Source organism: Athene noctua, chromosome 1 (genome assembly GCF_965140245.1).
Source record: "Athene noctua chromosome 1, bAthNoc1.hap1.1, whole genome shotgun sequence".
Taxonomy (NCBI): domain Eukaryota; kingdom Metazoa; phylum Chordata; class Aves; order Strigiformes; family Strigidae; genus Athene; species Athene noctua.
In genome coordinates this window covers 104,725,097-104,752,022 of record NC_134037.1, presented here as the reverse complement: position 1 = coordinate 104,752,022, position 26,926 = coordinate 104,725,097, and the positions used below count along the sequence as shown (strand labels likewise).

Below are 26,926 nucleotides of genomic sequence, written 5' to 3'. Positions count from 1 at the left end.
CAGTCATGACAATGTGGGATACCTGTATAATTTGTAAGAGGTATTTCTGATAATACGAGAAAGAAAGGCATGCAGGATCCTTGGGAAAGAAGATGAAAAGACAAGATTGCCAGAGCAGTTTATTCAGCTAACAGCTCTTTGAAGTCAGCCTCTGAGGCCCACAAGAAAAGATGAGGCAAAGAGTACTCTGGGGGACATATTCATCGTTTTAATAGGTCAGATCTGATTCTGTGGCTTTCAATTCTTCTTTTTTACAAAATTGACACTTGCTTGAAGGTGCAAACATTAGTGGTGGTGGGGTTTTTGCCTCCTCAGACAACATTAAGTAGAGCATTGGGACAGGGTGAGAAGTTTCAGCAGGACATGGTCAGTCTTGTTCAGTTAATGATTTTGAGTGTGAACAGTGAGACTTCTCAGGACAGCCATGTTTCTTGACCTGTGATGGAAGCTTCCTGCAAATGTCCTGGAGAAACGTATAGAAAGCAGCTGCCAGTTGCAGAGTACCTGTCTCCTCTTTCTGGTAATGGCAATGAAATAAATGTTATTGCTATGCCTTCCTTTCAATGTAATACCATTGTACTCTTGGCATTGGGCCTTCTCTTAGGAGAGCTATTTTCCTACTCTTTTTACTCTGTTTCTTTTGTCTTGGTTGAGGTTCCCATCTGTACATATTTCTTGATCTTAATCCTGTCTCCAAGGTATCAGTGGCTCCAGCATCATCCCCATCTCTAGTCCTGGCATTCTACCTACACCCAGTCCCACAGACAGCTTCCAGGGGGAATTATGAATTAAAGCCCCATGATAATTTCTTAAGGTGTCAGTAGGAGTTTCACCATGTTGTAAGTGGTATAATTTGAAAATTTCTAGAAGAATTTGCAATAAACCAAATGAAAAAAACCCAACCAAACAAAAGCCCTCTCCAGGCTTGATGGCAGTTACAGCAGGAGCCATTTGGGTGGGAGTGTGGAGGTTGGCACATTAGCAACAGGCATTTTTCATGGAAGGCTACTTAGGCAACCTCTCTTTAGCTATCCAGATGTTCTCAGTTTGAGCAGCCATCGCAGGTGGAGATGCAGCACATGCTTTTGGCATATTTAAAGCACCTGGGATCTGCATACTGTCTGATATAAAGCAGTCTTTGTGATGCCCTGTAGAGTAGATATTTGCATAGATTAGAAATATAAATCTGCCTTTTTTCTGCTAACTCCTAGGAGGGGAGGCATCCTTTCAACCATTTATTTTTTAAAAATAAGTCTTTGTACAGTGTCTAAAGTAAACAAGCTTGCTTTCACTGTGCTCTTGTTCCAAAAACAGAGAACCCACACACTCTTGTGGCTTTCTGAAAATGTGGGTGCGATGCTGCTTTCTGTGCAAGTAACAGACAATCCATGGCCTTTTTTTTTTTTTTTCCCCACTGTTCTAAGAAACCTGAAGTTACATTTTTCGCCCCACAGTATCTCTATCTTCACATGTGATACTGCTGTGCCTCCTGTGAAGGAATGAAGGTGTGCTTTGGTCTGATTTTCTTTCTTGAAAGAAGCTTTCAGTATCTTACTACGTGCTCTCTACCCAGTAATATTTGATGGTGTTTGTGCTGTTGCAGATTGGAGCATAATCCTGCAAAATGAGAGCAGTTCCTAATCTGGGTACCACCAGTGGGGTTGGGTCCCCGTGGTCCTGTTCACGGTAGGTCTGGTATGCATGACTGTAGGGAGGGACATAGTCCAGCAACTGCACTGTGCTGCATTGGGCTTTTGCCCCAAGTTCAGCTGTCAGCTCTGAATTTTTTCAGAAGAACGTGCTGTACAGTTTTTCTGTGAAAGAAAACAGAGTGTTTGTGATGGGATGGCTGCACTTGCAAAGTCTGTGAATGAATGTGTTTGCAGGTAGGAAATTAGAGCCTGTGGCTGCCAGGCCTCTTTTCTGGACGACCTGTGAAAAATCGGCCTCAAACTTATCCTCCTTTGACTAAGTGAACATTCATTTCCTCTGATGTGTTGCCTCCTTACCCTTTCTTCCCACCACTTCTTGTAGCTGTTTTTTTCAGTTTGTCTTTTAAGGAAATATTTCTTCACAATTCCCTGCTTTTCACTTTCTTTATTTTTCTTCAAGTGTTAGGTGTAGAATTTTTAAACAGACAGTTCTAAAACATACAGAGCTACAGACTCTTAGGACTTCATGAATTTTTAAATCACGTGAGGGTAAAATAGAGGGGGGAAAATAAGCGTTTGCTTCATATTTACAGGAGAAAAGGTTATAGCAAACCTATTTTGTTGTTTTTAAAATAAACTCTGGACTTTTCCTTCCCCACAAAAAAAGTCCTTATTAAATGTTTTGCCTACCTGAGCTTATCTTTGCTTTTAGTCTGATTTGCTTCACGTTTTTTGAACAAGGTAAAGTTTCACATCCTCCTGTGTTGCTGGCTTTTAATACAAGTACAATCAGCTAGAGTGTTGTACCAGTCACTGCTGTCTTTACATCGTGCTTCTAATTGCTGTGTTAAGGCTGGATATCACATATCCTTCTGTGCCAGCCTGGTTTTGTGGTAAGCTTGGTGATGTGGAACTCTTTTGGCTGTTAAGGTTGTAAGGTACAGGAGGCTGCTTTGCTTTTCATGCTTGGTCACACCTGCAGCTGGTGGCTGTCTGAAAAGCCTCTGTATGTCCCTTTCAGTTCATGGTAGTTGATTTGAGCACTGTGGTGACTTCATTGTCCAAAATGATTATTTTGTGTATCACAATGTGTCAGAAAAATACAGCATGACGTGTACCATTGGATATGTTCAGAACAGCCTTCACTGTGTGTGGCCATGCTTGTTAATACACCTCTGGTAGACCCATAGGATTTTTTTTTAATGACAGTGATTCTTAAAAATTCAGCAAAACCTTTTTTTTTTTTTTCTTCTGTGAAAGGACAGAGAAATATCATGCAGGATGGAAGGAGAGATGTGTGGTTTTAAGTTGGATGGGTCAGCATATGAGCAAGAACTGAGTGATATGCAGCAGGTGGGAAGGTGGAGTATTTAAAAAACAAAAGGCCAGAGTTTGGTGTCTCACACTGGAGATTTAAGTCAGGATTTAACCATTCAGTATTACTGGTGTAACTGAGCAGAAAAAAGTTTGGTTTTCAGGCAGTGGAAGCCTTACTGCCTTGTCCAAATGTGTCTCTTCCCAAGAATCTTCATTGTTTCATGTTTGCAGTGTACTTCCCAGCACATGTTTTAAAAGCATGCCTTCTCTCTTGGAAAGGTGGTATCTGGGACCAGGCTATGTAGCTTCCAGAGGAATTAGTGCATCCAGTTTCTCACTGCCCTCTTTTCTGGGAAATGTCATAACTACTGTGCATGTGCCAACCGGCTGTGCTATGCTTACGGAGCAGCTCTGCTCACACTGTGCAGGAAAGGCCATGACACATAGCCCTCTCTTGGCACTAGAAATAGTTTGTCCAAGTGGAAAGATGATGCATCTCTTCACTAAGAACAAAGACTGTTCTCTTCAACACAAATATGATATTAATGATCAGAACAGTCCCATGTTTTTAAGTATTTCCAGTTTAAAAGCATCTGGTTCTCTTTGTTTCTTATACTGGGCTGGATCCTTGTGTAGCATAAACCAGTGGAGCTCCTTTCTTCTAACAGAATATTTCCAACTTTATAATTATATGTATTTTATATATATCATATTTCTGTTTTATAGAGCACTATAGGCCAGTGGACTATAATTTTAAATGATTCACATGAATTAAGACAATCACTGCAGCGCATGGAAGTCGTATCAAATGAACAGAAGAGCACAGGATGTTCTGTCACAATGGCAGACCTTAGAAATTGAAGATAATTTCATCCCATGAATACCTTCAAACCTTTTATTCTCAGCTAAATGATTTGGAGAGTCAAACTATTGGATAATTTTTAAAGGGGAATGGTGAGGAACAACTGCAAAGTGGCATGGGGTGCCAACTGACCTGTATGTGGTGGTACTAATTCTGTCTTTTTCTAACTGAAGAACTAATATACAGTGCTGTCGGTAGGTGTTGTGTCATGAAACACAGTGAAAGAAGAATTAGGACAAGTACCAATGTAAATGTCTTATTTATGAGACATTGTGGTGGGGTCTCTCAGAGGAAGCAGCAGGAACTCTGGAGCTGAAATTTTATAAATCAGTGTGTGGCAAAAAATTTCTGCTGGAACAGAATCCTATTTTGGTTTAAACTGTGTTTGCCAGCTGCCTGATCCTACAGATCCCAGTTGTGATCATGGTCTCAGTGCTGATTGTCTCAGACTGGAACCACACGGTATCTCCCAGGGCTGGGAGAAAGGCAGGCTCTGGGATTCGCTGCTAGGCAGAGATAGTTATGAATCTCCAGGGAGTCCTGAGTCCCCAGGGATCCCAGCTGTATTTATGTGGAACAAGACTGTGGAAGGGTCCTGATGTAACTTGGTAACATTGACTTTCTTTTTTTCTTCTAGTTGCAAGAATTTGGGACTAAACAGCAATGCACTCAGCCACCCCCGCTGCTGTCTAGGTGCTCACGTAGCCCAGGCAGTGGAGCAGCTCTGGAACTGCTTGCAAGCTGGATGAGTCTTAAGAGCCCTGGGTGGCCACCCAGGCTTAGACAGTCTGGGGTATTTGCATTTTGGTGCTCCTTTGATGGTTTTATTGTTTTGTTTTAATTATTAGACATTTTTAATATTAGTGGCTACTGCAGCATAAAAAACACACATCAGGCTTGTAGCCTGCCTTGTAAACAAGCTGATACTTAATTAGCTTTAATGTTATTTTTAGAGGACAGTAACAACAAATAATGTGCAGTGTTTGCTTGGGTCTTCTTGTGTTCATATTATTGCAGCATATGTGTTGTTTTGCTTTTCAGTAGTATTCTTGAGCTGGTTCTTTTTGGAAGTGTATTTTAGGGGATGTTTAAACTTTGACTTAAAAATAAGAATTCCTTCAAGGCAGACCTAAGATTCAACATTAATTCCCTGTTTATAAAATAATTTGCTGAGGAGGGCAAACCCTTCTCCCAGCTGACTTTCTTCAGTGAATGGGGAGCTTGTTCTCTGTGTGTTGGTTATTGAAAGCTGAGCTCTTTGTGCCAGATATTTTAAGAAACTGTTGACACTTAGATCTAATCTATTACATTATACTGTGCTTTTAGACCAGAAAGTGAATGTGTTTTCATGTGTGTGGTTGGGCAGTACATATGTAGCAATTATAAAAAATAGTATTGCATAACTATAAATACAGTGTTGGATACTTCAGCCTGCATTCTTGCTTTAGTGTGTTTTGAAGGCAGTGGCTGTGATGGTTAGAAATGTTGTAACAGGAATGTCTCAGCATTAGGCAGTACCATATTTACATCTGATCATGAGGAAATAATACTCATTTTATGTTCTGGGACTTAGTCACATGTTCTTGCATATCGCTCTCCTGATGGAAACTATTTGTGTGTTTAGTTCTAGTAGAACAGATACTTTGGGAGTACTCTGGATTTTTTTTATTGGGCCCTTTTAAATGGGAGTAAAGTTTACATTTTGAGTTTCTACTCTTCTCGTATGATATACACCATTTACACACAGTGCCAGAGCTTCCTCTCTGGTCTTAGGTAAAGCAGCTTGAATCCTTACATGCCAGTCTGCACTTGGGAAAGAGCACTTCATATCTTCCTTTTCTGTCTACCTGGACACATGTGCTGTTGGAGATACTTGCTGAACCTGTATGTTGGTTGGGTGGCCTGAGCTTGCATTGAATGCTGAGCAGCTCTTGCTGACACCTGCTGAGAGGTGAGGAATCTGGATGGCTTTTACCATAGTTGGGAACCAGAAACGATTTAGGTTTGGTTTTGGATTTTTTTGTTATTAAATTCTGCACCTGGGTAGAATGATGTAACAATTTTATTATCTATGCTTGTGATTTTTATTGAGTATGTTAGGATTTTCCTTAAACTTTCCAGCTCTTGAAATGAGCTAATATGAATTTCAGTTTGAGATTATTTTTTTTTTTAGATGCTCGATACAAAACTCAAACTGGATTGGTAACACAACAAGGAGATAAATGCTTGAGAGGTATAACTCTATAGCTTTCAAAAAACAGAAGAAAAAAGAGCACCTATCTTTACCAAATAAAGAAGTATCATTCTTAAGTAATAGCATGGCTTTGAGAAGGATTGATTCATGGCCCTTGAAACTTCAGAGATGACTACATTAATTGTGCATTTATTTCAGAAGTGCACAGGGAGCCAAGTGGACAGAAAATGCAGGTATGTGCAGCAGGACAGAGGAGCAATCATGGAATTGTAGAGTAATCTCAAGTTGGAAAGGACCTGTACACATCATTGAGTCCAACTCCCTGTTCCACATGCAGGACTACCTGAAGCTCAATAATGGTACTGAGAGCATCATCCAGACAGTTCTTGAACTCTGGCTTGGTGCCGTGATTACTTCCCTGGGGAGCCTGTTCCAGTGACTGACCACATTCTCAGTGAAGAACCTTTTCCTAATGTCCAATCTGAACTTATAGAATAGTTTGAGTTGGAAGGGACCTTTAAAGCTCATCTAGTACAACCCCCCTGTCATGCAACTAGATCAGGTTGTTCAGAGCCCTGTCCAATCTGACTTTGAATGTTTCTAGGGATGAGGCATCTACCTACCACCTCTGTGGGCAACCTGTTTCAGGGTTTCACCATCCTCACTGTAAAAACTTTCTTCTTATATCTAATCTAAATCTACCCTCTTTTAGTTTGAAACCATTACCCCTTGTCCTATCACAACAGGCCCTGCTAAAAATTGTCCCCATCTTTCTTATAAGCCCCCTTTAAGTACTTCCTCTGGTGCAGCTTCATTCCATTTCCTCTTGTCTTATTCCTGGTCACCGGAGGAAGCAACTGTTCATGACTAGGACATAGCTGCAAACCATCACATTAAAAAAATGTGTCTTGAATTGCATAGGACAGTCAGGATTAAACCTTAATTCCAGAAAGAAGGGCTGAAGGTCCGTGAGACTGTTTAAGGATGTCCTAAGTAACAGGTTCAAAGAGAAGGAAACAAATGAAGCATTTTGAAAATTGCTTTGGAGGTCTAACCAACTTCCGATGCAGGAGAGAGTCTCCTGCCTTCCTGCAAGGAAAGAAAAACTTTTAGAGTGGCCTATATGTTTACTCTGTGATATCTGACAGTTGAAATGGTGCTGAGGCTGGAAATCTGGCCTTCGTGTTTTATCAGCAAAGTACTTGCTTTGTGTACAGAGCTGCGTGTTTGGATGAGTTACGCCTACTGCTTTTTTATTTCTCAGCCTGTGAGGAAGCTGTCCTCATCGCTGTTGGTGATAAGCACTTGTGTTACGTGGATCACTGAAACAACCTGGAGCATCAGTTCTCTCGTATTTAAATCCTGTCCTTCTTGGCCCTTGGCTTTCTGCTGTTAGATTTCCCAGTGCCACACACACAGATGGTTGCATATTCTTAGCTGTATTGTTAACTGTACCCATTTTGAGTGTGTGTGTTTATGGCAATCCGGTTGAAAGTCTGCTTGTATGATCTGAATGTGTTCCCCTGTTCTTGTTTTGTGTTTGTAGCAGGTTATCTTAAACAGTGCTGAAAAGTGATTTTAAATCTTGCTATAATTGGCAGTAGAACAACCTTATGAAAACTGCAACTTACTTTTTGGAATGCAGTGGAAAGTTGCTTCCTTCTTTCTTTGAACTGCAGACTGTCTTAAGGTGAGATGATGAGTATAGTATAGATATAGTATGTATAGTAAACTTCTGCTTACGCAGCTGGAGGATTTGTCAGAAGTTGTACTTAACAACATGGCCCAACTAGGTCTACACACACTTGAAGGGTCTACAAGAAACTTTCGGCTAGGTATTTATGCTCCAGGACTGTCAGACTTAAGAAAGGATATAGAGATATAAAATGACAAAAAAATGACTTTTTTTTATTATAGTTGCATTTCTAAACAGAAATAATATTCTGTAGACTTGAAATTTAAGTCTAATGTTTCCTGACAGACGGAAGTATGCTGCCATCACCACAATGGACGGGGGGGTTTCCCTGCCACTTTCGTTCTCTTTGAAGCAAAGACTGAGCTTCAGTCAGGACATCTCTGTCAACTTAGTGAAGAAACTTCTGCTGTGGTGGCTGTTGGAATGACTCTCAATAGGATCAGTTTTGATGGATTTTGTTCCCTGAAGGCTGTCTTCTTAAACCAGACAGACGCAACTGAAAGCAAGTAGAAGGATTTTTCCCCTTTCCTGTAGAGCAGAATTGCTCCTTTCATTTAGACTTCATGACATTCTGCACTGCATAAGAGAAAAGACAGTCTGAACTAAATTAATTGTCACTAAATTTGGGGCTGAAATAGCTCTTTATTTCTTAGGGCACACATAGCAAGACTAAACTTCTTTAAAGCTGAGATACCTCTTTTAAAAATCTCTTCTACTCTTTGTTCCATTTACTTCTGGCATCAGGAAGAGCACTGAGAAGAGATTACAGTAATTGGTGAGGTTTTCCTGTACCATAAAAAAATGAAACAGCAGCAGAGGAGGAAAATTAGTTCCTTGGCTTTGCTATGCAGTGGTTACAATGTTTAAAAAATTTGTAAGGACAATATTGTTTTCAAATGGGAATGCTACTGTGTGCTGGAAAACCAGCAGTGTTTCAGGGCATCCGTTAGATTGGGACCACTGGAAACACTGAAAACACAAACTGCATCAAAGAGCTTGATTCTGAGCTGCTAAGTGGTGTTAGTCATGTCTCCCATGGGGTTTGGCCGCAGATAAGAATAGGGTCTGGGAGCATTTGGTAAGTGTGGTAGTGGATACAGTTGAGTTTTGTGTGTGTTGTTGTATCACATCAGTCTACATGTTGTATATACATGCATCTCTCTGAACTGCGGAGTTGCACAGAGCAGAGGACTCAGTTTGTGGCAGCATGTAAGAGATGCAAGAAGTAATTTGTTAGTCTAAAAATAGCCCATATTTTAATACAATTTTATGAAAATAAACAAGCCTATGGAGTTCTGGTATCAAACAAATGACATGCTGGTACTAGAACTGTTTCCTTTTGCTTCTTTAATTGAGGAGAAGAAAGAGAAAAAGAAAATAAACTCTTGTTGCCCATAAACTAGAAAGAACATTTGCATAAAATGAGGCAGTTTCAAAGTAAAGGCCAAATGATGCTTAGTTACTTGTGAAAGCACAACAGCTTATCATCCGCTTCGCTTGCAATTGCTCTACAAAGGCCCTGCCCAGCTCTTCAGAGCTTGGTTCTGACCTGTTACATTGGGGTCTTATTAAGCAAAACTTTTTTGGGAGGAGGCATTGTGCGTGTTTATGAATTTATTTGTCAGATTTTTAAGCAGAAGAAGGGACCTGATTATTTCACCAAGTATCTATTTCTAATGTTTTCGCTTTTGGCTAACGGTGAGGAGTTTGAGAGTTATTCTGAAAATTACTGAATACATAATGTCTGTTCTCTTCCTCTTCTGTGAAATTTTAGTATAATACCTATGCGGATAGTTACTGTCATGGAGCAATTTTGCTTTCCCTAGAAGAAGAGATGTTTTCGGCAGTTTTTAAGTTTACAGAAGAAAGGATAAGAAGCATGGAAAAATGGAAAACACTTGTTATCCCTAGCTGCTTAAATCATAGAGTTGCCCATCAGCCTTTATACATCTCATCAAATGAAGATGAAAAGTATCATTGCTTTTGATCTATGAACTGTGCCCCTCTCTGCCTTTGTCATTTAGACTATTGCAAAGTGCTTGACTGCCCTTTTTTCCCCTTAAGGTGTAGTAGCAACGTATATCATTGCAGAATGAGGTTGCCCATTCATTAAAGAGAACTGTGTACACAGTGAATATTATGGTGTACCTCATAGATTGGTATGCTGCTTCTGACTTGCCTCCTAGTGTAGTTTAAGGCACTGTTTTTGACAGATGAATATGTTACCTAAATTGGGACTAGTATACTCCGGTTTATCTTCCCACATGATGCAGTAGCAGTGACTAGCAGTTTCTACTTAGGGCAGTGCAGACTGCTACTAGATATGCTGAAAGTCTTCATGACACAGACCGATGGTACCTCAGTCATGTAGTTTCTCCTGATGAAGCCTCAAGAATGAAGGTTGCTCTAGACTTCCTGTGCAGTCAGTGAGAAGAAATGGGCATTTCCACAACATGATTCAGGATTCCTCTGTTGTGCATCACTTTTGCAGGCGATTCATTCTCTCTTTTCTACTGCATGTTTTAAAAAGGGAACTGCAGCTCACTGGTCGTCTATTTAGAAGTCCCAGATAGATGTCTGGAATTTGGCTACAGTGTCAGAAAGAGGGTCAAGCCAGAAGCAGCAACCTGTGATTTTTTGATTGGAGTTTCAAACTAGTTTTTAAATTTTGAGAATTAAGTAGGCAGTGGAAATCTTGCTTACAGTAGCGTTGCCAGTGTTTGGTTAAATTTATTGAATTTTGATGGTTGTACTGCAGGCTGGAGGAAACTTTTTCCCTTCTCTTATAGCTGAGGCACAAGCCATAAAAACTAGTTCTAAACATACCCTTTCTCAGGGAGTCGAATACCTTTAATATTTTTTTGCCTTGCTGGCAGGGTATAAAGCTAAAGGAGCTGCAGTTGGATGTCAGTACAGTCCTGAAGTCTCTGAATATGTTTAAAAGAAGCATTTGTGTGGAGGCCCTTCTGCACTTGAAAATCTCAAAAAGAATTTGGCAGAAATCTCAGTGTTGGAAGATGGTAGATTCCTGTGCAGTGAGATGTTTACTGTTTTATCTTTGGCAGCTGCTTTTACACTTGATATCTTCAGCTGTTTTTGAAGCCTTTACAAAGAATAATTATTCATTTCATGAAATGGATCTACTTTACCCACCCAACAGGGCACCAATTCACATATTTCTCTGGCAACATCCCGTTGTTATCAGAGCTGTGTTCACTTTTGTAGGGTTGCGTTCACTGGGACGCTAGAACTTCCTGGGCCATGGTTTTATTGCATGATTTATTGATGAGTGGGGTGACTGTTTTCAACAATTCCTCTGAAAACACTAGGGTCACCAAGCTCTTTGGGAGGTGGAAACAACCTGAGTTTTCCTGTTTTCTGCTGGCAGTGAGTACTAATGTAGCATGCTTCAACAATCTTTTCACAGGAATATGAGCTATTGTACTGATGGCCTGTAGATAGGCTGCACCTTCATTCTGTCACATTTCAAGCAGTTTTCTTGTTACCAGGGCAGATTACTGTAAAAGGCAGTAGTGAATGGACTGGATTTGAGCTCCCTACAAGGTAGAATTCCACTAAATCAATAGAGATTTCTTAGACAATGATTATGTGAGGCTGAGATACTACCTAAAGGTTTTACTGATAGGGTTTTTTTAATGAGTTCCATAAATTTGTGAACAAGGTTTCACTGCAGACTACTGGAGCATTTATTTTTTTTAAAGTTCCGGTTAAACACACATTCTGTAAGTTTGAATGTGTTCACTTGCTCTGTGAATAAAGTAACACCTGAATATACTTGCATGCTGCTCTGCACCCACAAACCAGTCATTTTGTGACTGGCTTCTGAATGCTTAGATATGCATACCAGTTGTTCACTCTGTTCAACTTTTGCATCAGTGCACAGCAGTACATTTAACCAGAAAAGGCTGGTGGACTTATATCATTCCAGAGTTGAGAGTCCAACTGGAGGAGAATATTTTAAATATATATTGAAAAATGGGACAGGGTTTATGGGGTGTATACAGTAAGTTTTATTACTCCAGCTGGCAGAATGAGGAAGGGGGAGCATGGGACAATCAGAATTCTTCATGTTTGTTTTGTGTGCAGAGAATAGTTTAGGGTTATGCCTGTACTTTGCCTGATTTTTAAAAAAAGTTATGTATTTTCAGTGTTGCAGAGTATGAGCTAGAGTATACATATGTTCTGGTTAACTCACTGCATTTTTTTAGCATGATATTCTAACCTGCTTGGCCATTAACCTGGCTGGCTACCAGGAGAATTTTCAAACTGTTGACTCATATTGCTTCTATAAGTAACTTAAACCACCATTTCCCACAGTGGAGACAGCTTGAAGGTTAGCTGCATTTTCTTTTCAGGGCAGGGAACAGCATATTTTGAACTGAGTCAACACATATGAGTAAAGAAAGTAAACCTAAGCTATTATTAACTTTTTGGGGTATAATCTCATTTTTGCTGAAATCCTCTCCTGGTTCTAAATCAGGAGAGACCAACGGGGGCTTTTGTGCTCCTCTTCCCCATGAGGTTCAGTAGTCTTCAGCATACATAGCCATGGCTCATGTTTTCATTTTTGCATCTTTGTGAGGATGGATCTTCACAACTGCCACTACAGTTATGCCATCTAAGGACTGGGGGCATGAGTTGCACTCTGTGCATAGGACCCGATGTTTTGAGGATGTGACAAGTAGGAAATGACATGTAGGCTGCATGCTATGTCATAGTATTGAGTGCCCATATATAGGTGGAGCCTATATGTGGTTGGAGCTCCTGTTCATAGTCAGAGTCCATGTTCTGTGTCATGAAGCAAAGGAGGGGTGATGGCTAGTAGAACTGCTCTGCAAAGTGATACAGACTGGTACTTTGCAGTATTGTTCCTCTGATTTTGCTGTCAAGCCAGATGATAGGTTTGCACGCAAAAGCCCTGGCAACTCACGGATTTCTGCACCAGAGCAATAGCTGCCTCTGGCACACACAGCCCAGGGTGAGGAGAAGGAGCCCTGGGACGCTGTATGGTCAGGGAGGAGACTGTTTTAGTAGGAAGGTGAAGTTGGAGGCAGCGGTTACCTGAGACCTTGTGGGTCTGTGCTCAAAATACCCTCTGCTGAGTACTGACACTTTATTCTTGCAGACAGCATAAAAAAGCTGAAGGAAGTTTTAGCAAGGGATTTTTCTTGGGCTTTGATATCCATTTGACCTGTGGTCCCTACTGATGAAGAGGCATCTGGTTTTAGTTCTGGGTTTATCACTATTATGGGAAGTTGCATCTTTCCTCAAGCCTGTTTTCTCACTGTGATATATATATTTTTTTTTGGCAATAGGGTGGGAGATTGAGAGTACTTATCTTCCTCTGGAGCATTTAAGATCTGTGTATGAAAAGCAATACGTGGCATTGCGGCAATTCACCTACCTGACTCAGTTGTGCTTTTTTTTTTGTGATCAAAAAAGAAAGTGAAGCTGATAAGAAAAAATCGTCTCCTCTGTTGTATTGCTTGCATCTCTGTAGACAAATGCAATTGTTTTGCGCAGTTCAGGAGACATGAGGGCATAGTTGAGTGTATTTAACCTTAACTGTGTGAGTAGTCTGAAATCAATAGGACTTCCATGTTGAACAATAAGACTTCCAGCATGTGCTTAAAACCCAAACCAGATGTATACATGACTTTTTTTCAAAGATGTGTGGCTAACAAATTCTTCACTCCCATATGTTTTATTATAGTATTTCTGTGTAATATTTATGCTCACATTGAATGGTATTTTTCAGCTGAAAACACTAAAATATAGATTTCTTCACATTGTAAGATTTTGATTATTTTGCTTTGCTTCTGCAATCCCATTCCAGACTTTATAAGGATGAATGGTAGGGTGGTATCACCAGGGCCTGGCTTTGCTGTGCTCTAGCTTGCAGAGGGACAAGACTTGGGAAGAGAAGAAAATATGACTTCACCCGTTTTTTTTACTCTAAAAGGCATGTTGGAGTTTTGTGCTATATCATTCTTTAGGTATTTGGATTAACTCTGATAAAATTATAGGTGGTTGTAAGGGAGTTTATTGTGCTTATAAATTGTAGTGGGGCTCCCTGTAATTTGTTATAATTAATTCAAGAGTTCAAGGGCAGAAAATCAGGATCAGGTTGTGGCATGCCTTCCTTTCTTGCTAAAGCATGCCATTACTGGCCTTTTTATTTAAGGTTTAACTTTGCGGGTTTATTTGAACTTGGAGTATCCAAAAAATATAATACACTCTTAACAAAAAGTACAAGTACAGAGGATGGACCTGTTGTGGTTGAGGGGTTCCTTTTTAAATACAGAGAAATTGGTGGATACTGTAAATCTGTATCTGCTGGCTAAGCCTCTTGAGGAAGGAGTGCATGTTTTGGAAGACATGTCGTGCCTGCAAGCTGCAACAAGGCCTGGGTGCATGTCCGTGCTTGTGGCTCATCAGAAATAGCAGAAGGAAAAACACTCACAAAGCACTTCTTTACAGCCCAAGCTCAGCCTTTTGCTGCCAACAAGGATGCAGAGTGTGATGCTGTTACTTTGTGCCTAACTGCTAAGGGTTTCACTAGCCATCCTTTAATGCCAGACACCCAAAGAGCTACAGCACTTCAATACCAGGCTATACTGGAAGCAGCTGCTTATATGTGAGAGGTTATAAAGTGTGTGTTACCTTCTGAAACAGCCCCATATCCGTTTGCAATACTTTTTTTTTTTTCTTTTTTGAATGCTCAGTTTTGCTGCAGAAATTTGACTTATTGACTGATTCATACCAAAAAAACCCCGGTTTACTCCTAAACTGCTCATACTTTGCATTTACATTTGAAATCCTCTGCCAGCTGTGTAAAGACTTGGTGGAGGTGGAGATCTGAAATTTTAATAGACTGGTTTTTGGGGAATGCATGCAAACGAACAACCTTTCAGTAGTAAACTGATGAAATAGACGTGGTAAACAACAACAAAGCAGTGCAAAATTCTGATCAGGCTGCTTTTAGGTGTGCAAATGTTTTCCTGTTCTAGTATCCTTAGCCAGGAATTGACTGTGTAGCTGGACCTTAACCTTTGGAAAACATTGGCCTTTGGTAGAAACTTCACTGGTCAGATGTGGTAATTTACCTTTCTTGTGTGCCTCATTGCAGCTCATAGAGCAAGAGAGCCATCAAGGCTGTGTATTATTTGTCCTTATGCTCACAAGTTGCATATCAAAACAAATGGAAAGTGACTGTCATTGTGAAATTAGCATGTTTTAGCCAAAGCCTTTCCTCCCCTTCAGCTATAAACTGTTGCTTTAAAGAGATTGAGCGATGTGGAAGTAGGTGTTAGGAACTGTGTGTTGATTTGCTCTCCTTTTTCAGTCCTACATGTGAAAATGATGCTAACCCAGCATTGTTCTGTCTCATTATGAGGGGAAAAAAAGAATGACACAAATGTTTCCATGTATATCATTTACTTTATTTTTAGTTTCAGTCATGTTTTCCATATAGCTGCTGGAGAAAACTGGGATGTAGACAGTTGGATGCCTCTTTTGAACAACCTCATTTCTCATTTACCTGAAGCTAACCTTGACCTACCTTATAAGGTGGTTATGATCAAGGAGTTCCTAAACTGTTATGACTGTGTTTTTACTATTGGCATCAACAGTTTGAACTTCTGAAGGAATTTCTTCCTGCATGTGTGACAAAGGCTCTTTTGTCTCCTCTTTTTTTTTTTCCTGGCAAGTCTGCTGATCTTTCTGAAGGTCTGTGACAGGGTGTGGTAGACTTGTTCTGCATAATACCCTTCCAAAAATATTACCCTTTCGTAGTGAAAGCACGGCCATTGCTCTTTATATTTTACCACAAATTCCAGATAAATCGCTATTGTCTAGTACTGAGAAACATCAGACTTTTTCTGGGAGAGAAGCTGATGAAATTCCCAAGGAGCAAGCTGGAGATGTTCTGTTTATCAACACCGTCTAAGTTTTTCACAATGGCAAAGACAAGGCCTTAGCACAGTGTGTTACTGACAATGACATCATCAATGTATAAACTTTTTTTTTTTAAAGTACCTTTGGATTAAGATGTGCTGACTGAATCCTTGCATCTAAAATGTGTTTCAGCATGCTTGAGCCCAGAAATCATAACACCATTTTTGCCAATATGTTGAATGTTGTATCTGAAAAGACCAGTCTTGTCTGCCTGCCTTTCTTGCCATATAAAATTCAGTCCTTGCAGTCAGTTTTGTTGCAGTATATTTAGTGACACACGTGAAATAAGCAGCATCCGGTAAGTAGTACTTTGGATTAAGACTTGGGAACAAAACCTAGATCTCCCAAATCTGCCTTGGTTTCTTGCCCAAGTTTACACTAGTAACTTCAACAGCCATGTGCTTCATATACTCTATTCATAAAGTTAGACTAATAATCATTAATACTATTTAAAGCATTTTTTTTTTCTCAGAAAAGCAACCAGTAAGAGTTAAATAGTATTATGATTGTCTGAAATAGGTAACAAATAAATAAAAATAAGCTTTTGGTCATTATCAATTAATTCCTTTGCCCATTGAATAGCAAAGTTATTGGCTCATCTAACTCAAAGGCTGAGAAAATATGAAAGATCCTGTGCTTAAAATAAAAAATGGGTTTCTCTTTAAAACATAGCATATAGGTATCTGTGGAACCCTGCTGCTAAATAGTATCAAAGACAAGATCATGGCAGATTTTAAGGTGTGAGATGAACAGTAGACATATCAATATCAAAGCTAATGCTTAAAATAATTCTAGTAAATGATAAAAGGCCTCCGTTCTGGAGAAACTGCTTCCCCTGTGGGTAGATTATTGCATAAGTGTACACTACAGTGTCTGTGCTCAGAAGTATATTGCCATACTAAGATAAACCCAAATGAGTTGAGTCGGATTGTTGTTGTGATTCAATGAGGCTTTTTATTGTGTTCCTAATTTTAGAAGATCATATTGTACTCTAATTGCAATTTTTGTTTTTGAAGTTGGAAAAGAGCTGAAGGTCTTGAGCTAAACCACTTGTGGGCCAATCTGTTTCTTCTTTGAGTCTTAAAGATTTCTTATTTTAGAGATAAGAAATGGTGAAGTTCTCTTTTCCTCCAAAGAAGTTAAACTACATAGCTATGCAGTTATCCAATAGATAGGCTTGATGCCAAAAAGGCACCTAATGAGTTATAAAAAGTTAGTCATGCCAGTAATTGCATCATTAGAAACGATTTTAAAGGAATTGTACTTCTTGGGTAACTAATGCATGTTTTGTAGTGCTTTGTATATTTTCAGAATCAGTGAAGGTAAATACGTATTGGTATTAAAACTGTAATGTATTTTTTCATAAAAGCTTGAAATTTCCAGAAAAACACACTGATTTAATTTTTTTAAAGTGTTTCCTCCTGCACTAGAGATAAAGTGTATATTCCAAACCCTTCCTTTCTCTGATGTAGAAAGAAGAAAAGTAAAACTGGGGAAAAATAACAAAAATCCAGAAATCCAGACTGATCACAGTACAGCATTCAAACAGTATTAACCCTTACTATGATGATCCTGTCACCTTTTTGTGTAAACGTATATTTCATACGCATGCGTAGAATTATATACTTAGATTGTAAATCCCTGGGGCAATAAGTATTTTTTTCTACTGTTCTTGTACATTTCCTAGCGGCTACTGGGTCTGATAATAATATTGAGTAATTATTACTGACATATTTGCCTTGTGGTTCTTTGTGGAAGTCACTAGTAGGAAAACTGTGAAGATGCAGTGCACCAGTGTACTCTGCAGAACTAACCCACATTCTTACTTTTGTCAAACATCCTCTAATTTCTCTACAAAGATCTCAATTCCAATATTGATCGGGCAAGGCTCTGCATGGCTTGTGATACCTGAAACATTGGTTGTTGAAGAGAACAAAAATCAGCAAATTGAGTTTTCTGCATATATATCAGTTATAACAGTGGTGATAGATAGAAGGGTACAATGAATTCAGTGACACTATACAAACACCCATGTTCTTTTTTGAAGTGACAGGAGAACAAACATGAATCCTGATCTTGGGAGGTCTCTGCAGAATTGTATGGGCAAATGGAGTTTCTCTACATTTACACAGCTGTAGCTGAGCCTGAATTCTGGGTGTTGCAATTAAATGTTAAACCAGTACTCTTATCTCCTGCTTACTAATACTATTTGTTTGGGTTTTTTTCCTCTGATGTAGTATGGATGGCTAAAATGCAGATGTTGATTCTGGTGTTCAGATACTGTCTCATAGTTGTCCCATTGCAGCTTATTTACTGTATAGAAAGTTGCGTTTTTGGTGCAATAGATGCAAATATACTTTTAATGTTTTCTGTGTTGGCTAAAAGGAGTTGTGGGAAATTATATCTTTATAATTATGGCTTTGTTCAGACTTGTTGTCCACTCCCATTCCCCTTGGAATTAGCTACAGGCTGGCAAACTGTAGTAGCCTTTATTATATTGAATACAAAATGGCTCTGCTAAAAATGTTTAACCCAAAATGAGCAAAGGTGAGAGATTTCAGCGCTCAGCCCACTTGGCTATGCTGTTGTCTCTTCTGCCCTGGACTCCCCTAGTACACCAGAACAGCTCTGTGATTAAAGCTTTGGAAGTCTTAATTTTTAATTTCTTGCCTTTTATTATTTGGGGAGTCAGACTGCAAACTTCTCTTTTGTTCAGTTTCCATATGCTTTCTCAACTAAACCACCTAATAGGAGGCTTATGAAATTCATGTTTTTATCTGCTGTTCTGGAACAACTTTCCTCAGTGAACCTATAGCTGAATCATTTTAAAAATGTTTGATTTCCCTCAAATTATAGATCCACTTTTGTAATCCAAGTGAACAAAGAGCAGTATAGTGACATAATAACAGCATTTAACATAATTTCAGATGGAGGAGCCTCAAATACTTGAGAGAATATGGGCCAATTTCTCTTCTCCATTGGCTGGGCAGAGAGCCTGACCACAGTTTTGCAGCATGGCTCAGCCATGATTCTGTGGCTCGAAGAGCTATTAGAGCCTTCTAGCAGAGCTTCCTCCAGGGTGTGCTCCTCTCCTCCTTTGACAATGGGATTAGCCACTCCAATTCGTGCCTTGTGAAAGGAGATGTCCCACTTTGGGCCTCATGTGGCCACAGTGAAAGGACATGTCAGGGAACACCTTAGCTTGCTGACCCTTGTCACTCTCAGTCCAGGGGTAAAGATGAATCTGGTTACAGACCATATGTTTCTTCCTGAATCTTCTTCAGTTTGTCTTGCCAACTTCCATTGAAAAAAGTATCAGAGCCATAGTGGCTGATTGCTTTCCAGTGGGTTTGTCTGGGAAAGGTGACAACTTTGTTCATGAGGTTTTTCCTGATTGATATACTAGTTAATGTCAGAGAGCTAATTATATATGCCATTTAAAGTCTTACTGCATGTCAATCTGTATTATATAAAATTTCTAAACTTTTATTCTGCTGCAGTGTTAGTAAACACAATGCTGTACCATAATATTTTAGATTATTCCTATTAAGATTTTTGAATGTGACATGTTTCTGACAATCAGGGTGAAACACCTGTAAATGGGCATCTTTTTCTTAATGGGTGCTGACTGTTGTGGTAAAACAATTTTTCTAAAATATTGTCAACTAAAGTTGCAACTAAACCTCCATATCACTGTTTCTATTGAAAGTCTTGATTGTGGTATTTGATACTACAGTATCAATTGCATTGACATATTTTTGATGATGCTTACTTAAATAATAGTTTCTATGGTTTGTCTGTAGTTTTGTGGGCACTGTGGTTGAAATCATGGCTCCACTAAAGCTGGTGACACTCTTGACTTCTATAGAGCTCGGATGTTACTGTAAGTGGTGTTCCTCAGGGGTTGGTGTTGGGACCGGCGCTGTTTAACACCTTTGTTGGTGACATAGACAGTGGGATTGAGCGCATCCTCAGCAAGTTTGCTGATGACACCAAGCTGTGTGGTGCAGTCGACAGGCTGGAGGGAAGGGATGTGCCATCCAGAGGGACCTGGACAGGCTGGGGAGGTGGGACCGTGCAAACCTCATGAAGGCCAAGTGCGAGGTCCTGCACATGGGTCAGGGTGATCCCATGTGCAAATACAGGCTGGGCGATGGATGAATGGATTGAGAGCAACCCTGCGGAGAAGGATGTGGTGTGTTGGTTGATGAGAAGCTCAACATGACTCAGCAATGTGTGCTTGCAGCCCAGAAAGCCAACTGAATCCAGGACTGCATCAAGAAATGTGGCCAGCAGATCAAGGGAGAGGATTCTCCCCCTCTGCTCTGCTCTGGTGAGACCCCCCCTGCAGTGCTGTGTCCAGCTCTGGGGCCCCGAACATGAGAAGGCCATAGACCTGCCTGAGCAGGTCCAGAGCAGGGATATGGAGATAAGGGGGCTGGAGCACCTCCCTTATGAGGACAGGCTGAGAGATTTGGGGTTGTTCAGCCTGGAGAAGAGAAGGCTCTGGGGAGACCTTATAGTGGCCTTCCAGTACTTAAAGGGGGCGACAGGAAAGATGGGGAGGGACTCTTGGGGGTGTAGTGATAGGACAAGGGGTAACAGTTTTAAATTGTAAGAGGGCAGATTTAGATTAGATGTAAGGAAGCAATTCTCTGCTGTGAGGGTGGTGGAACAGGTTGCCCAGAGAGCTTGTGGATGGCCTTTCCCTGGAAGTGTTCAAGGCCAAGTTGGATGGGGCTTTGAGCAACGTGGTCTAGTGGAAGGTGTCCCTGCCCATGGCAGGGGAGTTAGAATTAGATGATATTTAAGGTCCCTTCCAACCCAAACCATTCTATGATTCCATTTTATGATAAGATTTTTACGTTGTTTTGACTTTCATGTAACATCTTAACTTTGTGTTTAACAATGGCTCTAACCTTATGGCATGTGTGGATTTTACTTCTGTTAGACTTGGATATGTAACTCACACATGTATCTGTAGCATTGACATAAATAGCCTGCTTTGGGATTACAGGTCTTGAAGACCAGATTGAGCAAACCCTTGCTCACCTTCATACTTGATAAAGCAGCTTATGTCAAGCTTTTATGAAAGCATGCGTATTTTCAGAATTGGGATTTAGTCGTTGCGAAGAAGTGGAAACAAGCTAATTTGTCTCCTGGACCGAGCAAGTATGAAATCTGGGACTGAAGCACAGGGCTCAAGCTGAGAAGCTGTATGCTTTTTACCCTGCCCCTTTCAATCAAATTTCAAAATCCCCTGAAGTTTTAATCTTCATAAAGCTGTGTGAAAGCCAGATCTAAACATTTTAAATGAGATTATATTTTTCCTGTTTGAAAATGTTCTTTTGCTGTTGGTGGGGGGAGAGAGGGGAAGAGGAAACCTAAAACCAATAACCCAATAATTACCTTTTAATCACATGTAAAAATTGTAAACTCTGAAAGGAACTTCTCTGAATATGTGCACAGGCCTTCCCTGAGAGGATTTCTCTGCCCTGCAGTGCTTGTAGCCTGTAAACACCCTGCTGCCTTGAGAGTATGGGTCTGGTCAGAGCATTGGTGCTGTCTAGTGGCAAGTTACTGCATCTCGCGTAGCTGATGGAAAAGTTAACTGAAGAAAAATGTAAAATGATGCATTTGATTAATAGCCCTGAAATCATGTCTTGGGTTATGCTGATTTTGAAGCACATGGGTATTTTCTAATGCCTCCACATAGAATTAAACGGTAATATTTGCGAGTATAGATAAGGCAGTGCAGTCCCTGTGACATGGGTGATGTTACAGCAGTTCTCCTTGTTGGGACTGGGAAGGTGACTTACACTCTAAAACAAGACCAGAACAATTTCTTTGCTATTCCCAGAGGTAAGGTCAAATGTGCTGTGCTGCTTGCAGCTGAGTTCAGTGAGTTTGTTGCCCCCAGTCTTTCTCTTTGCTGTCTTCCTTGCAGAGGCTGCAGTCTGAGACTGGCTGGCATGCTTGTGTACCATTCTTTCTAACCCAGTTTATCTCAAGCAATTATTCTTTAAATCCATTCCATTTTAAGCAGATGCCATTTGTGGTAGGGGAGTGAGCAGGAGTGCAGCTGAAGGGAGCAGTAACCTCATAATCTGGTTCAGCTGCAGGCAGACCGACATGTCAGGTTACAGCCTAAGAAACCCCTTTGTTGGCTTGTTGGCTGGGATTTCCTACCTCGGGTCACCCAGGCACATCAGTTGCTATCAGCAGGTCTGGGGATTAGGTACTTGAGGCTGAGTGCACACATGGACTGTGGCTACACTGGAGCAGTACCTCTGCCTTTGGGCTCAGACCTGATGAGGAGTTGCACGAGAAGGAATTCTCTTTCATCTCAGTTAGGACAGGTTACATATGCACCAAAAATTTAAGCTGATGGACGTGAGATCATTGTATTGCTGTAACTCAACTGCATAACAAAGACATCTTCACTGGACTTTAACCTGATATGCTGGAGGGACAGGTACATATCCCTGCTGCTTTGGCCATCTCCAGTGTGGGTCTGGTCCAGATCAGCGGATGGGAGGGATGCACAGATGGGGACAGTAATGTGTTAAGCTTTTTGGCGCAAGCTTTTTGTTTGTCTGAATCGACTTTATTGCAAAAGTAAGGTGAAATGTGTGAGTTCTGTTGCTGACATTAAAACTAACATAGTTTGTCTTGTGATTAGTTACTGCAGATCAGCAAGTACATGATATAAGAAGCTGGTTTTCCTTGATTTGTGTGTCTAAGTCATCCTAACAGATGAGAGATGCCAATTAAAAAGACCTTCATATGGGCCATGTTAAAGTTATGTCAGTAGATCAAAGTATATTGCTAAAATTGTTTGTTCTACCAAAATGGTGACACTGGGACAAAACCAATAGAAATAGTATGAAACAACTTCTTTTTGTATTGGTGATTGCACGGTCTTCAGTAACTTCTACAAAATTTATGGAGGAGGTAATCCTAGCAGATGTCCCTCTTCTGTGTGGTCTAGGGAACACAAATTAGAACTATTTATTTTCCTTTTCATCCACCTGGAAGCGTTTCACATGTAGGGACTGTATTGATTTGTTTTGGTAATGTGGAACTTCTGAAGCCAGGTACAGACGGCTGTTTAACAGCCTGACCTGTTTGTGGTGAGTTTTTCTTGCTTTCAGCTGTCTTTTGTTTTGTAGAAAATATACGAACATATAAATGTTCTAATTTGTGCTCTTTTTGTTTGTAGATATCAGTATTACCTACAAGTGAAAAAAGATGTTCTTGATGGCCAATTACTTTCTTCATTTGAGCAGGGAATTCGACTAGCTGGTTTGGCAGTGCAAGGTAAGATGATGTGACCTGATAGCCTTTTTCCAGTGTTGGCTTTTTTTGTTTGTCTGTATGTTGACTGGGCACTAATTAAGGCCTTGTATGACTCCTACTCAAGACAGCTGGGTTTTCTATTGATTTAAAAGTGCATAGGTGGACTGCCGTTGATGAAACAGTCACACCCTCAGGGAGGGAATGATGGACCACATCACAGTGTTCAGCTTTACTATTTCTAAAATCCATGTAAGTTAATCTGAACAAAACTCCACTTCTTCCAACCCCAACCACGGAGTACTTTGCAGTAATGAATTTGCTTCACGTTCTCTGGTTTGAAATGCAATTACATCAAAGAGCATAGCAGCAGCTTTAATTTTGCCTTTAATTAAAAACTCGTTTTGCTGCATAGTGCTATCTGAAGTTTGAAAGAACACATGACCATAATTGTTATGTGAGTTATAAATTAAAAGTAAACTACTTCTTACAATGTGATTTTTATTCTGAGCCTCCTAAGGACATCAATAACAGTGGGATCATTTAATGTATATGGGCGGAGGAAGAAGCCCTGTATTTGGAGAAGGTATGTTTCAGTCTATCCACGACTGACTGTGAGAACCTAAGGTAGAGTTTCAGCAATCATGCCTTGTGCATGTCCTCTGATGAGAGGGAAGGGTGAAGTATATACATAAATAGCAAACATGAAGCTCTGATTCTTGAAAATTAAAGGAGAGTAATGCTAATAGGATCTTTCTTGGGGCAGTAGAAATTCTGTTTTAGAATCTTCATTCTTGCTTAAAAGTTGAAGAAAACGTGTTTCCTGTCAAATCTTGAAATAGAGCAAAACATGTATAAGATTTCATACTGAATCTTGCAACTTAAGTAAATTAAGTTTTTCCAGTGTGAAATTCTGTAATCAGTTTGACGTAATCATTTTTATTAGGATTTTACTACATAATCTATTATATTTCAAAGACCATTTCATCAGAATGCTACACCTAATCTTGTTTGCTTTATTCCTGACCTTGTATTACTCCTTTTGGCCTTTGCATGTGATGTAACTGAAGATATTTGAAATATTTATTTCTTTTAAACTTACAGACTCTGTTTCATGTCCATTTTGATTTCTTTATGTTTATGTTAAAACATAACTCTGAGGTGAAAACAAAATGAAACTGCATTTTTGGCATCCTGCAATATGTGAAGTTGTCTAGAAGCTTTGAAAGAATGTTTAGATAATGTGATTTATGGTGGGGATTTCCAACTTCTATAATATGAGAATCTTGTAGATGGCGTTTGATCCAGTTCAATTAATATAAAATAAAAACCTCCTGGCAAGATATTCTTTTGATATAAGCTGTTGTGTATTTAGCAGATAGATAAATATAGGCTTTGTTGGGGTTTTTTTAGCATACTTTAGCCTTTAGGAAGCATTTTGAAAACTCCACAGTTTCAAGGACATTTAGACAAGAATCCTCAGCCCAACATATGAGTGAATGAGCATGGAGATGAGTACCTCTCTAAGATGTGTAAAAAGTAGAAAAGCAAGTAGAAAGGTGTGGGCCAGTCAGTTAAACTGACACAATGCCTGTACTGTTACATTGGCTGCAGAAGGATAAGACCTTTCCCCCTGCCTCTCCCCACCCTGGTTGCTGTTGACAATTTTTAATAGAATTGGCTAGTGGATTTAACCTTCTAGGCTGTCAAATTAAGCATCTTTTATGCAATTGTGTAGAATTGTAGCAGAAGTAGGTTAAATTTTTTTCCCTGGTCAGGGTTGGAAACATCACAGAAGCAAAAGTTTTCAAGAGTCTGAGCCATCCCAGCCCTGTTAGACAGTGATACTAGTTCATGAAGACTACAGAAAAAGAGACTCATGTACTCCTGATGGTTAAGCATTGCAAATGGTCATAATATTGGGGATCAAAAGAGAGAGATTACTTGTTGGCTGTTATTTGATCTCTGGTAATAACATTATTATTTTCAGACCTCCACGTTAAAAGCTAAAGTACAAGCAGAAATCTTTGTGCTTGGGTTGTGGCTTGAGAGAGAGCTCGCCCACTTGAAATTTAAGTATCTGTGCAAAGGTTGAATGTGGTCTTAACATGTGTGGAAATGCTAAAATGAGTAATTGTGTTGTTTTTTCCAGCGGATTTTGGAGACTATGATCAGTTTGAATCTCATGATTTCCTCCGAGAATATGTCTTATTTCCCATGGTGAGTTCCTTATCCCCCTTTTTTGTGGTCTTTTATGAATAATTTCTCCATGCCTTGGGGATGGCTCTTTTGATAAAAGACTAAAAGCACCAGCACTGAACTATTAATAGGGGAAATAAACTTTGCTCCCCAAAACCTGCTATGGAAATTTAGCCTTTTTTTCAGTTTCTGTTAAGCTTCCACTAGGAACAGGTGTCAACAAAAGAAAAGTACTACTTTGAATCAAAAAACAATTTGCAGCTATTTAAAAAGGTGTGTATTAGCACTACTGCAATATTAGTAAAGTGGCATAACAAGGGGATATGAGGACCGCTGGTGTTTGTAAATGTTGTGTCACAGGACAAATCAAGCCTTTCTTCAAGAGAATGTGAATTTCCATCAAGTGACTATCAGACAGAAGTGAAGCATGAATCAGGTCTTCTCAAAGTGTTCTTGAGGGATTGTTTTAAATTTACGTTGGAAACTAGCAAATAACTTGAATGCTGAGGGAAGTGCTTTAGGTCACTAGTCATGTTAGAAACTCTGGTGACAAATGCCAAGTACTTGCAATCCATGACATTGAGCCTGTCTGGGAAGATGGATTTAAAAAAAGCCTGCTGAGGTTAAGGCTGGCTTTATCTTAGATGAACAAGTCCGTCAGCATGAGTCTTGAGTGTAAGCTTCATCAAATGTAAAAGATCACGGAATTCTTTCTAACTGGAAAAAATTTTGGAAGTGGGTTGGGGTTCCCATGCCCTGAGTGTAGCTGCCTAAAAGTTAAATCATCTGGTTTCCCTCTGCAATTAGTGGAGCGGTAGAGGGAGAATGATTCATCTTGGTGTAATTTGAAGGCTTGATAAAGGCACTTCCAGAAGCATTTAATCCCATTTACCAGCACTCTCTGTACAGGAACGGCAGCAGATATCCATTCTCAAGTCCAGAAAAGTCCCAGCTGCACAGTGTCTTGAAGTGGAAGAGCGATTTTGAGCTAGGAGACAGAGTTCAATACCACCTGAAAAAGAATGTCATCAGGAAGCAGGAGAATTAATGAATACATAGAGATCTGAATGTCTTGTATAGCTAGAATGTGGCTTCAGTATTGATGTTTCACTAAGAAACTTCTGTTAGCCTGACTAGCAGAGCAGAGATTTCTTTGGTAGGCTGCCTTTATCTGTTGATAAGTAATTGATGATCCTGTGTATAGCTGATGGCTCATGAAGTCGTGTACAGTAGCTTAAATAGGAAAGAAGATGGCTGCAGATATTGACAGAGAAACATGCTGTCAAGCTGTCATGTTGTAAATTACTGAGCTTCTGCAAAGGTCTTTCAATATCCTGATAATATTTTTCTATTCAGAAAACTATTAGGGGAGGATTTATGCCTGTAGATGAGCTTTCAGGTGGTTAATTTCTATGTGGTTCAGCACTTTACTCTTTGGGCCCATCTCCTAGAATGAGAACTTCCATTTTTGAGTCTACATGGTGTTGTGTCCATGGTGTGGTCTACCTACATGGTGTTGTGGTCAGCTGTCTTCTGTTTTGCATGTGCTTGCTTTGGGGTATCTTGTCTTTCATCCATGCTACTACTGCTGAATTTAAGAAGATCTGCAAAGTGTCTGCTTCTTGCAGTCTTCAGAAACCTTCTCTTAAATCAACTGTTTCTCTAGACATTTCTTTAACTAATTGTCTTTGCTCTTCTGGGGAGGAGTGGATAACATAATAGTAAATATTTCA

The 26,926-nt window shown here is 39.9% G+C and overlaps 1 protein-coding gene across 3 annotated transcripts in view; it reads left to right on the top strand.

The window, feature by feature from the left end:
* PTPN14 (protein tyrosine phosphatase non-receptor type 14) overlaps nucleotides 1-26,926 on the top strand; it is a 123,044-nt gene that overhangs the window by 55,610 nt on the left and 40,508 nt on the right. For 2 of the 3 annotated variants that reach the window (XM_074897206.1, XM_074897205.1), the window contains exons 4-5: nucleotides 22,921-23,018; nucleotides 25,147-25,214. In XM_074897206.1, coding sequence (XP_074753307.1) covers nucleotides 22,921-23,018; nucleotides 25,147-25,214 — 166 coding nt within the window. Of the gene's footprint in view, nucleotides 1-22,920; nucleotides 23,019-23,535; nucleotides 23,581-25,146; nucleotides 25,215-26,926 lie in introns of those variants that run through there. The other variant, XM_074897207.1, reaches the window with a different exon arrangement.